General features: G+C 42.3%; 1 protein-coding gene across 4 annotated transcripts in view; it reads left to right on the plus strand.

Moving 5' to 3' along the window:
• LOC119161267 (aldo-keto reductase 1B) overlaps positions 1–13,552 on the plus strand; it is a 50,479-nt gene that overhangs the window by 2,990 nt on the left and 33,937 nt on the right. For all 4 annotated transcript variants that reach the window (XM_037413655.2, XM_075879623.1, XM_037413654.2 and 1 more), the window contains exons 3-4: positions 8,087–8,254; positions 10,691–10,807. In XM_037413655.2, the coding sequence (XP_037269552.2) occupies positions 8,087–8,254; positions 10,691–10,807 (285 nt within the window). The remainder of the gene's footprint in view (positions 1–8,086; positions 8,255–10,690; positions 10,808–13,552) is intronic.

Raw genomic sequence — 13,552 nt, forward strand, 5'->3', positions numbered from 1 at the left:
TGTGGTGCAATAATTGTGGCATGCAGTCACAGCGAAGACATTGGTCACGCTTTCTAAGCTCTTTGTTTATAGATGCCAGTGCACATGAAGTGGTTGTGAAACTGGGCTGATTGAAGGGGGAAACGCAGAAAAATAAAAGTGCTCGAGACGGCGGCGCCCCGTCTTTAAAGCGAGAGGCCATCATGTGAGCGTGATGTAGCATATGTCGACTGCAGCGCCCGTGTCTCTAGTGCTTGGCCTCATTCACACTATAGCACAAAAGAGATACAGAAAGTAAAACTGCAGTGGCAAATTGCCCTTTTATGATCACATCCATGCCATTATTGCTGTCAACTGAGCTTGAACAAGAGAGGAAATTGTGAAAACCTAAAGGATATGTACTATTGGCGTGCAGTGGAATGTGAACAGCAATAGGCATTAAAAATTGTATTGTGCGCACCCTCTAGTAATCACCTTTGATAGGTGCACATCAGCCCTATTTGGCATCACTGCTATTGTCTTGGACCTGATTATAAAAGAACAATTTATTTTGGGACGTTAAACCCCACATGTCAATCAAAAGAACAATTTACTAACACATGATAAAACACACGCCACACAGGCTAAACTCAAACGTCGCACAGGCCAAACACTGCACGAAAGTCTCTCCTTCGCGTCGACGTCTTCCTTCACTATCTACAAAAGGCATGTGCATTTCTAACGTTCGGCCATCCTGCAATGCTTAATGTCCTCGTTAAGGATCTCCCGAGAATGTTCATGACTGACTTTACAAATGTTCAGCCATCCTCTCACGTGAAATACCTCATAAATGACACACGAAAGAAACAAAATGAAGAATCGGAAAACAACACACAAAAAAACAGCTACACCTTATACACTAGAGCGTCAAGTTCTTCATCGCACGCAGAAGTTTGCCCATTCGTAGCGTGAAACGTGCAAGGGAATGTCATAGTTTCTGGCCATCTTGGCTGGCTTGTCCTTGGGGAAAGGCACAACACGCACGATGCTGGTGTTTTCTTGCCTAGACTTGGCTTTGATGCTTGGTCCAGCTTGCGCTTCAGCTTTTAGCCCGTCTGCGGTGAATCTTCCTGCCGATTTGCTCTCGCGTTTCTCATTTTTTTGATGTCGTTTGGCTCTGTTGTTTTCGGCTCAGTATCTTCCTTTGGGTCGGTCCAGGACTGTTCATTCTCTTTTTTTTCCGTCTGCTCTACGGCAATTTTTTACGATTTTTCTAGTGTCTCGTCTTCCGTATTGTAGTCTTGGCTTCGTTGGTCTTCTGGCTTTTTGTCTTCTGCAACGTCACCTTCCTCCTGATTATCCTTATGTGTCGCCTTTTGTTCCTGGGCTGCTCCTTTGGCATCTTCCTTTTTCTTTCCTTCTTCGCCGCAATGTACTGCTCTTTCTTTCGTCGTTCTGGGTTTTTCTTCGCTGTCTTTTTCCGTAGTACCATGTTGCAAGTCTGTCTGCTTTTGTTTGCCCTCAGCTTCGGCTTCATTCCTGTCTTCCAGCTTTTCGTTGGCTCCAGTAGACGCCTCGAACTTTAGTTCTTCACCTATCTTTGCAGTCTGTACCTTACTATCTCCGGAGTTCTCGGCGTGTGGCGGGGCTCATTCAAAAAACGGGTTCACGTGTCTTTTGCGGGCCACAACTGGCACGACTTCTGGTTCCTGTAGACACTGGACGTCCCCTGCTTCCACTACGGGGCTTCCGGTTAACAGTAGATGATGGCCTGTCGCGTAAACTCTAGAGCCATGGTGAATGAAGGTGCAACGAAAACGTACCTCGAAATCCTCCCACAATGGGATTTGGGAGCTCCTCGAATGGTACCAGTAGTTGGCAGCTCCAACTAGTCGGGCCTTGGCAGTTTCTAGCGTGTACACTACTGGCCACCCATGAAGGTTAGATGTTGGACGAATATTCTCAATCCACTCGCACGCCGAAGGAGCGACTTCAAAGCCGTCAAAGGGGCCTATGTTACGGCTCAAGTTGAGAATCACCTGGAACGTTGGCGCTGGTTGAGGTTGCGTCGCGCTGGCCACAGACAGTTGTTCTAGCAGGGTAAATATCTGTCTGTTCATTTCTTAAAGGGCTTGTAGCAGTTCATGAGCCAGGATGGTGTCCCCGTCGTTGGAGTCCGTGTCTCCGCCGCCAGTCAGGTTGACTCGATCGTCGGTGTGTTCCATTCCAGAGTTAGGGTTAGCGATTTCGTGCACTGGTAAAACTCGCACTTACTCATCTGTTGGCGACTAGATTTTCATCCTACTTCTGAAGTGTTGTCTTGGACCTCGTAATAAAAGAACAATTCACTAACACATTATAAAAGACACGCCACACAGGCTAAACTCAAATGCCACACAGGCCAAACACTGCACGAAAGTCTCTCAGTCGCGTCGACATCTTCTTTCACTATCTACAAAAGGCACGTCCATTTCTAACACTGTGCATATCCACGGGGATGACTAGATGGGGCGCACTAGACCATTTCTAATGCTTGCTGCGGTTCACGTTTCTCGAAATGGTCACAAACGCAGTTACAGCCGTGATTAGCATAGAGCTATTTATCTTTATATTTTTTATCTGCCGCTGTGCGCGTTGGCACTAACAGCATCCAGGTGTAGTCTGACATGACATTATATAAACAAGCAAGCCTCGCAGTGATTGTGTCGGATTCTGCACGTGTTCTGCCGCTGTGCTGCAGCAAACTATGGAGCTGCAATGATTTTGATCTCATGTTACGATTATTCTCACTGGTACCCTCGCACCTGCTCTTCGGTTGCGTGCAGCATTCTAGGACCACATTGAGTAGCCCTGTATGGCTCTGCTCTCACTGCTCTGTTGCGAGTCTTCATGACCCGGCATCTCTGCTTGAGTTCTCCAAAACGAAACTGCCATTATTAAAAACAAGAAATACATATGCAAGTACCCAAACAGCATTCGGCAATCGGAGGCCTCCCATATGCCATTGACGAAAACGACAAAGCCACCCTTCGTTTGCAAAAAAAGCTGCTACCGCTCCGAGAGCACAGGGGATCGATGCAGACTCACTGAAATGTAATACTCCTTCCATGTTGAGGTCTTTGCTCTTCACTACAAGGTTCAAAGTCTGCAACCACATCCATCGTGGCAATCGTGAAAGCTCCGACTTCACTGCCCCACGGCCAAGCAGCGGCCAATTGTACGCATGGTGACGTGTGATGGCACTTTCTAATTCGCTGTGACCCATCAGTATCTTGACAACCTCCCTTCAGCACTGAGTCTTAGGTTAGAGAAATTGAGTAAAAGATATTTAGTCCCTGCTTTCTTATCTCTTTTGACTTATCTTTTCACATCCACCCAAAACTGCACGCATTCTTCAATGCTCCTGCTCATTCCACATGAACTTCGTGTTTCTCGTTATCGCACCTTTAAGGTTTCTAACTGATTGTGTGTATTATATGCCCAAGCAGGAGAGTTGCACCACAAAATATCTATATGCTCATGTTTTACCCACTATACCTCGGTGGACAAGGCAGTCACGAACATTGACTTCACTGTCGGCGTCCGTGAAGCTGTAAGCTACGACATTTTATTTTCTGCAATTAAAGCTCAAGATTTAGTGTTTGATGTCTCATGTAAACAGGTTATGGTGGCTACATGAGATGGTATCAGCTTCATCTGGTCAATATAGATACCAGACGGGCCAAAAAAACACAAAAAAGGCTATGTTTCATATGTGCAACACTGCCATTTGAAATACATTTATCCCCTCTCATATGTGGGTGATTTCTGAAGGCAATTTGGCACTGATATTCCAGCAACATAAACGTACAGTAAAACCTCGTTAATTCGAAGTCACTGGGGCCGTGAGATAGCTTCGAATTAAGCGGGTTTTCAAATTAACAGAACATACAAAAAGTGGAATGCAAGGAAACTATTCAAACTAATCAGTGCTCGTCGTTTGCTGTGCCGGCTAGCTTGCGGCTCCGAAGGGTATGTTTTCCAGCAATACCTGGTTTTTATTTTGCCACGAAGATGGAGGAAGGTGAGCCTCGCTGCTGCTACCGAAAAAAAAAAAAAAACGCTGTGCGCCTGCAGAAAACAAGACATCTTCACTGCAAAACAGTAGTGACATGCGGGCAGCATGTCACCTGCTCCTCGCTGCATCAGCAGCCCCGCCGCGGTGGTCTAGTGGCTAAGGTACTCGGCTGCTGACCCGCAGGGCGCGGGTTCGGATCCCGGCTGGGGCGGCTGCATTTCCGATGGAGGCGGAAATGTTGTAGGCCCGTGTGCTCAGATTTGGGTGCACGTTAAAGAACCTCAGGTGGTCTAAATTTCCGGAGCCCTCCACTACGGCGTCTCTCATAATCGTATGGTGGTTTTGGGACGTTAAACCCCACATATCAATCAATCAATCGCTGCATCAGCACGTCATGATGATGCGACCATTCGCACATTCTTTCCATTATAATTATAAATTTAGTAATGGCCAGTAGGACGAAGATCACGATGTGTTTTGGCTGGAAAAAAATTATCTTCGAAACTTTCGAACTTAGTTTTTGAAGTAGGTGTTGCTGGCAAGAACTCCGCCAGCAGTGCAAAGACGCGAATTGCTTGAGCAAACGGCAATCTGATGTTCGCATATATCGCAATTTCCGCTAAGCTTTTTTTTTAATATGTTTTTTACAATCCCAGAAAGAATAGGTAAACCATGACCCGCTGACGTTGCTAAAAACATGCAATAAGCTGCCCGCGTGTCACTCTGTGTTGCAGTGAAGCACGGCTAGTTTTCCGCAAGCGCACGTTTTGGTTGAGCACGAGACCGTTTCTTTCTTCGTTTTTTTTTTTTTTTTGCGCTGGAAGCAGCGAGACTGGGGTGCTTAAGCTGCCAATCATTAGTATAAATACGTTGCATTGCCTTGTGGCAATTAATAACTGTTGTTTCCGCGGATTCGCGGCGAAATCGGGATCTGGAAGTGGCACATATGGCACCCAAATTTTTCGAATTAACCAGACTGGTGCCGGCCGCCGCTTCAAATTATCCATTCTAGTTTACACTGGCAAATACCAGACCGCAGAAATCCTTCGAATCAAGCGGGATTCCGAAAGAACCGAGTTCAAATTAACGAGATTTTACTGTACCTAAAACGATTAAAATGTGGATGACTATTTCAAAATAATTTTAGTTTGCTTTGTGGTTATGTATTAAAACACATTGACCTTAGAAGCTCTAGAAGCTAGCTCTAGAAGAGTCATCTCTGCTTAGCTCATTAGGGAAAATGAGCGAAAAAAAAAAAGTGCAATGAAGGCCGCTGTTCACTGGCGAAAAGTCTGCAAGCAGCGCGTTTGAGAAGGCTGGTCTAGGGCAGCCAAGGGGGGAAATGTAACCAGAGAGTGACAGCTCTTTTCGTAATTCGAGTGCACCATGTTCCTGTCAAATATAAAGAACGTGTTTTTCTTTACAACTATTGTGCATCATCAAAATTAGTGCTGGCATCGCAAAAGGTATGATGATATATAGAATAAAAGGATTTGGCAGAGCAAATTTTTGAATGTATCATTAGCAATAATAAAAAAAGAGTAGACATATATGCAAATTTAATGTGCACAATAAATAACTTGGAATAACAACTGTTATGGTGATGTAGTGATAGGAATCGTTTGCATGCCTACTTCGTCGTTCTCTTTTGTGTGGATGTATGTAATCTACAAACATGACATATTTTGTGTAAAACGACAAGGCCCATTTCTTGTCGCATCTTTTTCTAACCTTGTGGACTTTTGGTGTGTCATACGATGCGCAGACGTACAAGACAACTAATTCACTGTAGTGAACAAGTAGTCAATCAAGAGATCGTTTATTTGGTTGCCCAAAATAGCCAAATGGATTTTTTTACAAGCAAAACAATATTGTTAATAAAACGAATCACTGTCATTACCATCCTGAAGGGCACCGAAATATATTTGCCGTAGGCACCTTCCTATCTTGTTACGCCACTGTGTATATGGCTAATGTTTGTCCAGCCTGTTTCGTTTATTGATAGCACAGTATAAGCATGCAAACTTACCTACAGCGTCAAGTGCTGAAGGCATGCTACGGTTGATGATTCCCTGCCTGGATACCTGCTTGTAACATCTGCCCGCATATCAAAAGCTGGCTTCATGCAAGGTTAACCTAGTTTTGGCATTGAGGGCATTTATCATGTATTCATACATGCTCCTAAGCCCACAGAATCAGATTTTCTCGTTCAGCTTGTTTTAAAACTCTTTCGTATTCCAAAGGTATTTTATTTATATTTAAATTGATGCATTCATCAGTGAATTGACAGAAAATATTAATGAGCAATAGAATATTATCTGCAATACCATAAATAAGTTGTTGCATTTCATCCTATGAAAATGTCCTATATTCCCACTTGTTTGTTCACATAACTGTATGTACACTAAGTAGCATATTCTGTACACTTACGTAGCTTTGAATTGGGGACCAATTAAGGTTACCAATTCACTAAACCTACATAAGTGTACAGAACATGCTACATAGCCGCAATGTTTGGTTTTGCTCTGTTTTGTCAAGTAAATCAGCTCATTGCAATCAATAAAATGAATTCGTGCCAATTGAGATCTATCCTAGTATACACATCATTATGAAAACAAAAATAATCGTCACAAGCACTCTATCATTCATTTTCTGTTGGCAGGAACCATTCAGGTCTATAGTTGTTTTTTCTTTTGTTAGTGTAGATCGGCTTGAGTACAGTATGTATTTAAAGAAATCGAAACATGACGCAACCTAAAGGGAAGCTTATGGTTTGAAGTGACTGAATATCGTTTATTAGGAAAGGTCACTGGAGTGCATTTCTTGTTGAGCAATTCTTAAACACTGCAGATGAATAAAAAACACTGAATTTAGTATGCTTTAAAGTTGCAACACAGGATGTCTCATGTAACTTAAGCCATAAAATTAAAAATTCAAGGTGCATTAGAAATAAATTGAATCTAATTTATTCGATTTCAACTAGCCTATAGTTACTCAAGCTATTTTTTATTTTTCCTTTCACTAGCTTATTAATTAAATTTAGTTACTCAACTTTTTAATTATTGGCTGAATTGTTTCGTGTATGATGCATTTCATGTAGTCGTTTTTCTCAGTCCGTGAAAGCCGGCGATATAGGAAAAGCCATGTGACAGAGCCCTTGCACACGGATATCATGCTGCTTGTAAGTGTGCAGTCAATGAACAAGGTAACCTGCAGCTTTTTATGGGTGCTTTACCACCCAAGCAGCACTCAACCTTAAGTATGCATTTGCATCATCATTTTACAAAAGCTGACAGCCCAGATTCCAGCGACCATCAGAATACTCTACTGCTTCCCCATGACCACAATAACACTGCAGGCGATCTTGTTTGCCATTTGCATGCTTCAAAACAGCACAATAGTGAGTAAGGCCTTCGTCCTGTGGCTTTTCTCACACTTCATGGACTTTCTTTGAAGCATGGGAAAAAGAACTTTGTGAAAACTATCATACCAGGATTGGTGGATGCAGTCAGCGGTTTCTGTCCAGCCTCTCCTTCTTGCATGCTTGCTGTTGCTATTTGTTCACCATCTGCTGCGACGTAATCATACCTGCAGCTCTTGCACTGACCGTGCGGAAAAATGCTGACTGGAGTCAAGATTATATATACTTGCTCAAAACACTGATGTGAGCGTCACTAGTATGCATTACTCGCAACCGGAATGTCTTTCATTTTTAAATTTTTGGCTCAAGTTCTATGAGGCAAACTGCATAGTGTTTACTTATGCAACTTTTATGGTATGTTATAGTCAGGCCTCTAGCCAGGGGGGTCTTTTACTGAGAAAAAAAATAGTAAAAATAAGCATTTTCGAAACCTTCAACAAGTGCCCCCCCCCCTCCCCCCTCCCCCCCAACTTCCTAGTTATTGTGTATTGTACATCCGAGCGAACGTGTAAAATGTATCTTTAAAACATTTTATTCACCAGCTTAGCAATGCATATAAGGCCACATGGATTTATTTCCTAAACACATACATACTTGTCTAGTGACTTGACTGACGTTCCGTAAGAGTGCTGTGCTCTTTTATCCGGCAGTCTCAAGCAGGTCAGGTGTATGAGGCTGTGAAGACTGCCATTGATACAGGATACCGGCACATTGATTGTGCATTTGCATATCAAAATGAAGAAGAAGTAGGCAGAGCAATTGAAGACAAAATTAAGGATGGCACTGTGGAGAGGGGAGACCTCTGGATTACAGGGAAGGTATGCACTGCTTGAATACTCATTTAAAATTTAGGAAAAAAAAGTGTACATTTAAAGGCTCTTTTTTTTGTTAAATCAAATAATAATGAGATCTAATAGACAATCATGCCAAGAAGAGTATAGGGAATGTTATTAAAAATTATTGTGATGGTAAATGTGAAGAAACTAAAGTGGACAAAAGGATAACTTGCTGGGAGCAGGGACCAAACCTGTGACCTTCGAATAACTCGTCCAATGTTCTACCAACTGAGCTACCATGGCGGCTATCCCCCCGTCCACTTTATGGGGCATATATGCGCATTAAACGTAGGACCATCAGCCAGCGTCGCCAGTAGCAGTGACGGCAAGTGTGGAATACCATTTTTCTGCCTGTTTGGCATCGCGTGCTCTTATTACGAGCTGGCAGCTGACCAATAATACCTCGTATACTACATGAAGGTACCAAGTTAGGCACGTTATTTGAAGCTTGCAGGTTCGGCCCCTGCCCACGGCAAGTTAGCCTTTCGTACACATTTTTTTCTTCACATTTACATTACAAGTACTTCGAATAACGTCTCCTATATGTTCTTTGGCATGATTGTCTGTTATATCTCGCAGGGAAAATAATGACCTGTGTGAACATAATTTTGGGCAGCCTGTCAGTTGACACTTAAGTGTTTAATTGGTAAACCTGGATACTGTAGTACTAGTAGTTTTATGTTATTATAATCAATTCTGCAATCTTTGCATTTTCTAATAGACCTTGATGGAATGCAAACGTAACCATGCATTGAACTGGAATGTCTACAGTAAAACCTCAGCTGACTTGAATTTGTCTTGAATCATGAAAATGCAGGAGCAATGACTTGTATATATATAAACAAAGTATAATGCGCTATTGATATCAACCTTGGTATAATGGATCCAGCTTACCTCGTCCTCTTACATAGATGCTCAGTAACTGATTGATGCTTGCTCATTAGCATTGGCAGTTCTCAAGGTATATTGCCACCCTTTAAAGGGACTTTTCTTTGTTTCTTTTTTTCTGTGTTCATTAAAAATAAAGATAAAGTTTTATTTTTAATGATTTTAAAATGTACAGATATACAGAATTGTGACTGTTAGTGTGCTAAGTGTATTTTGGGTAATTTTGATAATTATAATTATTTCCTTCTTTTTTTTATTTTTGGTTCTCTTACTGAACACAGTTGAAGTTTACTTTTCAACTGACCTCCCATAGGCAAAGGCAAAACTATCAATTTCGGGTCAAAATTCAAAGATTTCTAAAAAGCTGGCAACATACCTTAAAACTGTCAACATTTTACGAGTGCCTGTTGCAACAGAATTTTTTTCGTTGAGATTTTTCATATATTTTCTGTAGTCTATAAATACATGTTAGCTGGCTCTTTAGTACTCTCATTCACAACAAACATGTGATCTTAAAAATGGAGGTGTAGTGATAAATAGTGGTGGGATAGAAATGTAGGTGTACAGAGGAAATAGTGCTATTTTGTAATTTGCATAGGAACAGTGCCACTATGTTTCATGTGTAACAAACATATGCAGACTTACAATGGACACATTGAGTCCTTCACTCACTTAGTGAGGAGATAGACATTCTGCTTATTGTGGACTCATGCTAATTCTCACTGCCTGTCAAATTGACTCATTTTTCAATTAGTAGTACGTGGAACATTGGTGTGCTCAGTGTCATGCTCCCAGAAGTGAATGAAAAGCTAACAGTTTTGCATTATTGGTACATTATGGCATTTCCTTCGATGAAGCACCTCAGAATGTGAAGGCAGTGTCAGCATCTAACCTTATGATAAGCCATTTGTACCTATAGCATTTGACATATAGTCCTTGAGTGCCATCAGGCAGTTCTTGCTGAAATTTGTTCTGGAGGGCTACAAGGCAAATACCTGAAGTTCTATAATTTCTTGCTCCTAGCATGAGAGATTTTATGTAAGTTAATTGTTGATTGAAAAATGTTGGTAATATACTAAACATTACCAGTTGAGATTAACAGTGTAAGAAATATTTTTTACTGGGAACTAGTATGGTCTGTTAAAATCGGTAATATTAGTCATAAACCGTTAAAGACAAAGTTTTGGTCGGAATATGACTTCCAAGGTCACGAGGAAGCTTCTCACAAAATCCTTTTTCGAGGTTTTAAAAAGACACTTCAGCATGATAGCAGTGAAGAGTGCATGTCACAGATTCCGATGTAGGCAGCGTTGTCCATGAACATAAATAATAGTCGATATAAAGAATAAAAATAAAGTATTCCAGTTGGTATCAGACCAAGACATTGCACATGGCAGGCAAATGTTCTGCTACAGAGTGGTGTCAACACTTGAAGCTGCTTCGGAGCTGTTATTTCAAACAATGCATTGCAGGCTCCCAATGATGAAATGGTCGCTTCAATGGTATATAAATGGTCTTATGACATTTCAGTGCTGGAACACTTACCACAGCAGAAGCAAAGTGTTTGAGTGCTGTGAGCTGTCTCTGAAAAAGTTGCGCCTGGAGTACTTTGACCTATATCTCATCCACTGGCCAATGGGCTACCAGGTGAAAGTGAAGTTTTTTTCCTCATGCTGTTATAGGAATTTCTGAGCCAATTCGTAAAAGAAAGGAAATAAGGGAGCTCTTAAAGCTCTGAGAATTTTTTGTTTCATAATCAAAGCTCCCTGTTGCTAAAGCTATGTTTATAATACATCATAGTTTAATAAAATGCTGTGGCTATTTTCCTTGCATTTTGATGGGAGAGGACAAGCACGTAATTCATCTCAGAATATTTGAAGGAATATGCAATCACCATCATTGCACAGTGAGTAGTATGCTCTCACATGGCATCAGTCAAGTTTAATATTCACTGCAACTATCTGTTTTTGCATCTTTCTAAAGGATTAACATAAGTGGGCATTGACCTTTTTTTTCCTCCCAATTTGCAGGTATTGTTTTAGAGTATAGTAAATGGGAGACAAAACTTTTTAAACCAGTGTCATTGAATAATGCAAGAAACACAATTTAAAAAATTGTTAGCCATGAGCCATCCTGCATATTTTTCATGCTAGTCAGTCAATAATCTGCCTGTCATGCCTTTTCATTGGTAGTCTTGGAGTGATGGAAGTGCTGCTCCAAACTGCTCCGAAAGAAAAATGCTGCTCAGTGTAGTTACAAACAGTAATTTTCGTTGGTAATTGTTTCGAACCCGCTCTGTAATGGCATGAGAGAATGAGAATGTCAAATTTTTAGTCTTTGACCAACTCGTAAGTCTTGAAGAAACTGAAAAGTATCTGTATACTATCATCCCAGTGTGCTACTATTGTGCAGCATTATCAGCTCTAATCTCATTTATGCAACAAGAACTGCCATATTAAGCATATAGCTCATTTGGCTGTTTTTTTTTTTTTTCAGCTAGACATTCAGGTTAGTGTGGTGAAATGTAAAAATAAGCAGGATTGCTTTTATATTATGTTGCTTATTCGGAACAGTTATATGGGACTGTAGTTATTTCTAAATTGTGGCACTCAGCCCCGCAGGGGCGTCTGCGCAAGCAGGTGTTTGGCGTGTAGCGATACTACGGACCCGAGCTAATGGGGGTTCTCGACCTCACCGATGCCTAGCTGTGGGGGCTAAGCCGTGTCTGGGGAAAAGGGGATTCTGGGGGTTGAGCTGACGCCAGGTGATTGGACCTTTAAGGCCCCCCGGCAGAGGAAACGCACCCCTTTGGCCCCTGCTTCACGTAGACAGCACCCCTGGGCTGACCCACCCATGGGAAATCGGCAGTCGCCTTTTCCTATCTCTCTCTCCTTACATCTTCGTCTTTTTCTACTCTTTAAATCTACCCTGTCTTCTTCTCTTTTCCATTTACTTCATTGTTTCCTGGTGGCGTACCCAACCTTGGGTATTGTATATCCAGTTATAGTGATAGCCTACAGCTGCCGTTGTGCAGACTTCGTTCAAGTCTTGCAGCATCCCCTTGTTGGGCTTCGTGGTGGGCAGTTGGCGCTGTCGCCGAACACAAGCAGTACCTTATGGCTAAGCAAACTTCCTTTTTCCTTGATCGCTCTCAGAAAAAAGGGCGCACCGAAGCACCTTTCCAATTCTTCCTGCAAAGCACTGACAATTTTCCACAATATCATGTAATCCATAGTGAGGGATTACATACTCTGCTCGTAAATTGTCTCCTTTCCTGGTAGCGAAATGCCTTGGAAACATCATTGGACCAGGCTACAAGGCCACGAAAATGACTAGCGGTGATTTGCTACTCGAACTTAAGGAAAAAGACCAATTTGAGAAATTGAATGACTTGAAATGTATTGGTGACATACCAGTTACCGTGTCTGCACATAGAACAATGAACATGAGCCATTGTAAATTATCAAAAGATGACTTCTTGCACCTCAGTGACGAACTTCTAGATGGCTTCCAGAATCAAAATGTTATAAAGGTTGAAAGAATCCTGATTCGCTGAAATAATAGATCCGCACTAAGCACATAATACTAACCTTTGACAGCTCTGTGCTCCCTACCACACTAGATGCAGGCTACATCAAACTTCGCATGAGGTCGTACATCCCCAACCCTTCAGAGATGCTTTAAGTGCCAGCGGTACAGACACGGATCCCAGACATGCCGGGGAAATCGGACATGTGCGAAATGCAGCTCCTATGAACACAAGTCGGACGATTGCAAATCATCTCCACATTGTGTGAACTGTGATGGAAGTCATCCAGCCTACTCTAGAACATGTCCTAAATGGAAGATTGAAAACGAGATAATCTCACTAAAAGTAAAAGAAAACTTAACATTTCGTGAAGCAAGGAACCGTCTGTCATACCTTGATCCCACCAGTTTTGCTGAGGTGGTGCAACGGGGGGTAGTGCCACAAGTGCCGCGACAGTCTACTGCGGTCACCAACAGTGGCCCAGTGGTCACTTCGTCCACCCCCCAGGTGGCTGCTGCTATTGCTGCGCCACCAACATCAAAGGTGGGTTTACAGGCTTCGGCTCAACAGGCCCCGAAGCTGTATCGAATTCCAAGGCCAGAGACGCAAGTCTCTGTGCCTGGTTCTCGACCTTCCAGCGTCTCGGAGAAGGCAATGGAAATCGATGGACGAGCACCAGCTTCGTCGATGCCCAAAGATCAGCGCTCTTTGGAGCTCAATAAGAAAAAGAAACATCCCGTAGCCACTCCGCCAAAGGGCCGGTAACCTGAAGGGTTACCTTCCTTCAACACGTATCTCTAGCATGTTAATCTGAACACAGGACACATACATTATCCTCAATATGACCACACAAATGCTACAGT

The sequence above is a fragment of the Rhipicephalus microplus genome, chromosome X (assembly GCF_043290135.1).
Source record: "Rhipicephalus microplus isolate Deutch F79 chromosome X, USDA_Rmic, whole genome shotgun sequence".
Classification (NCBI taxonomy): Eukaryota; Metazoa; Arthropoda; class Arachnida; order Ixodida; family Ixodidae; genus Rhipicephalus; species Rhipicephalus microplus.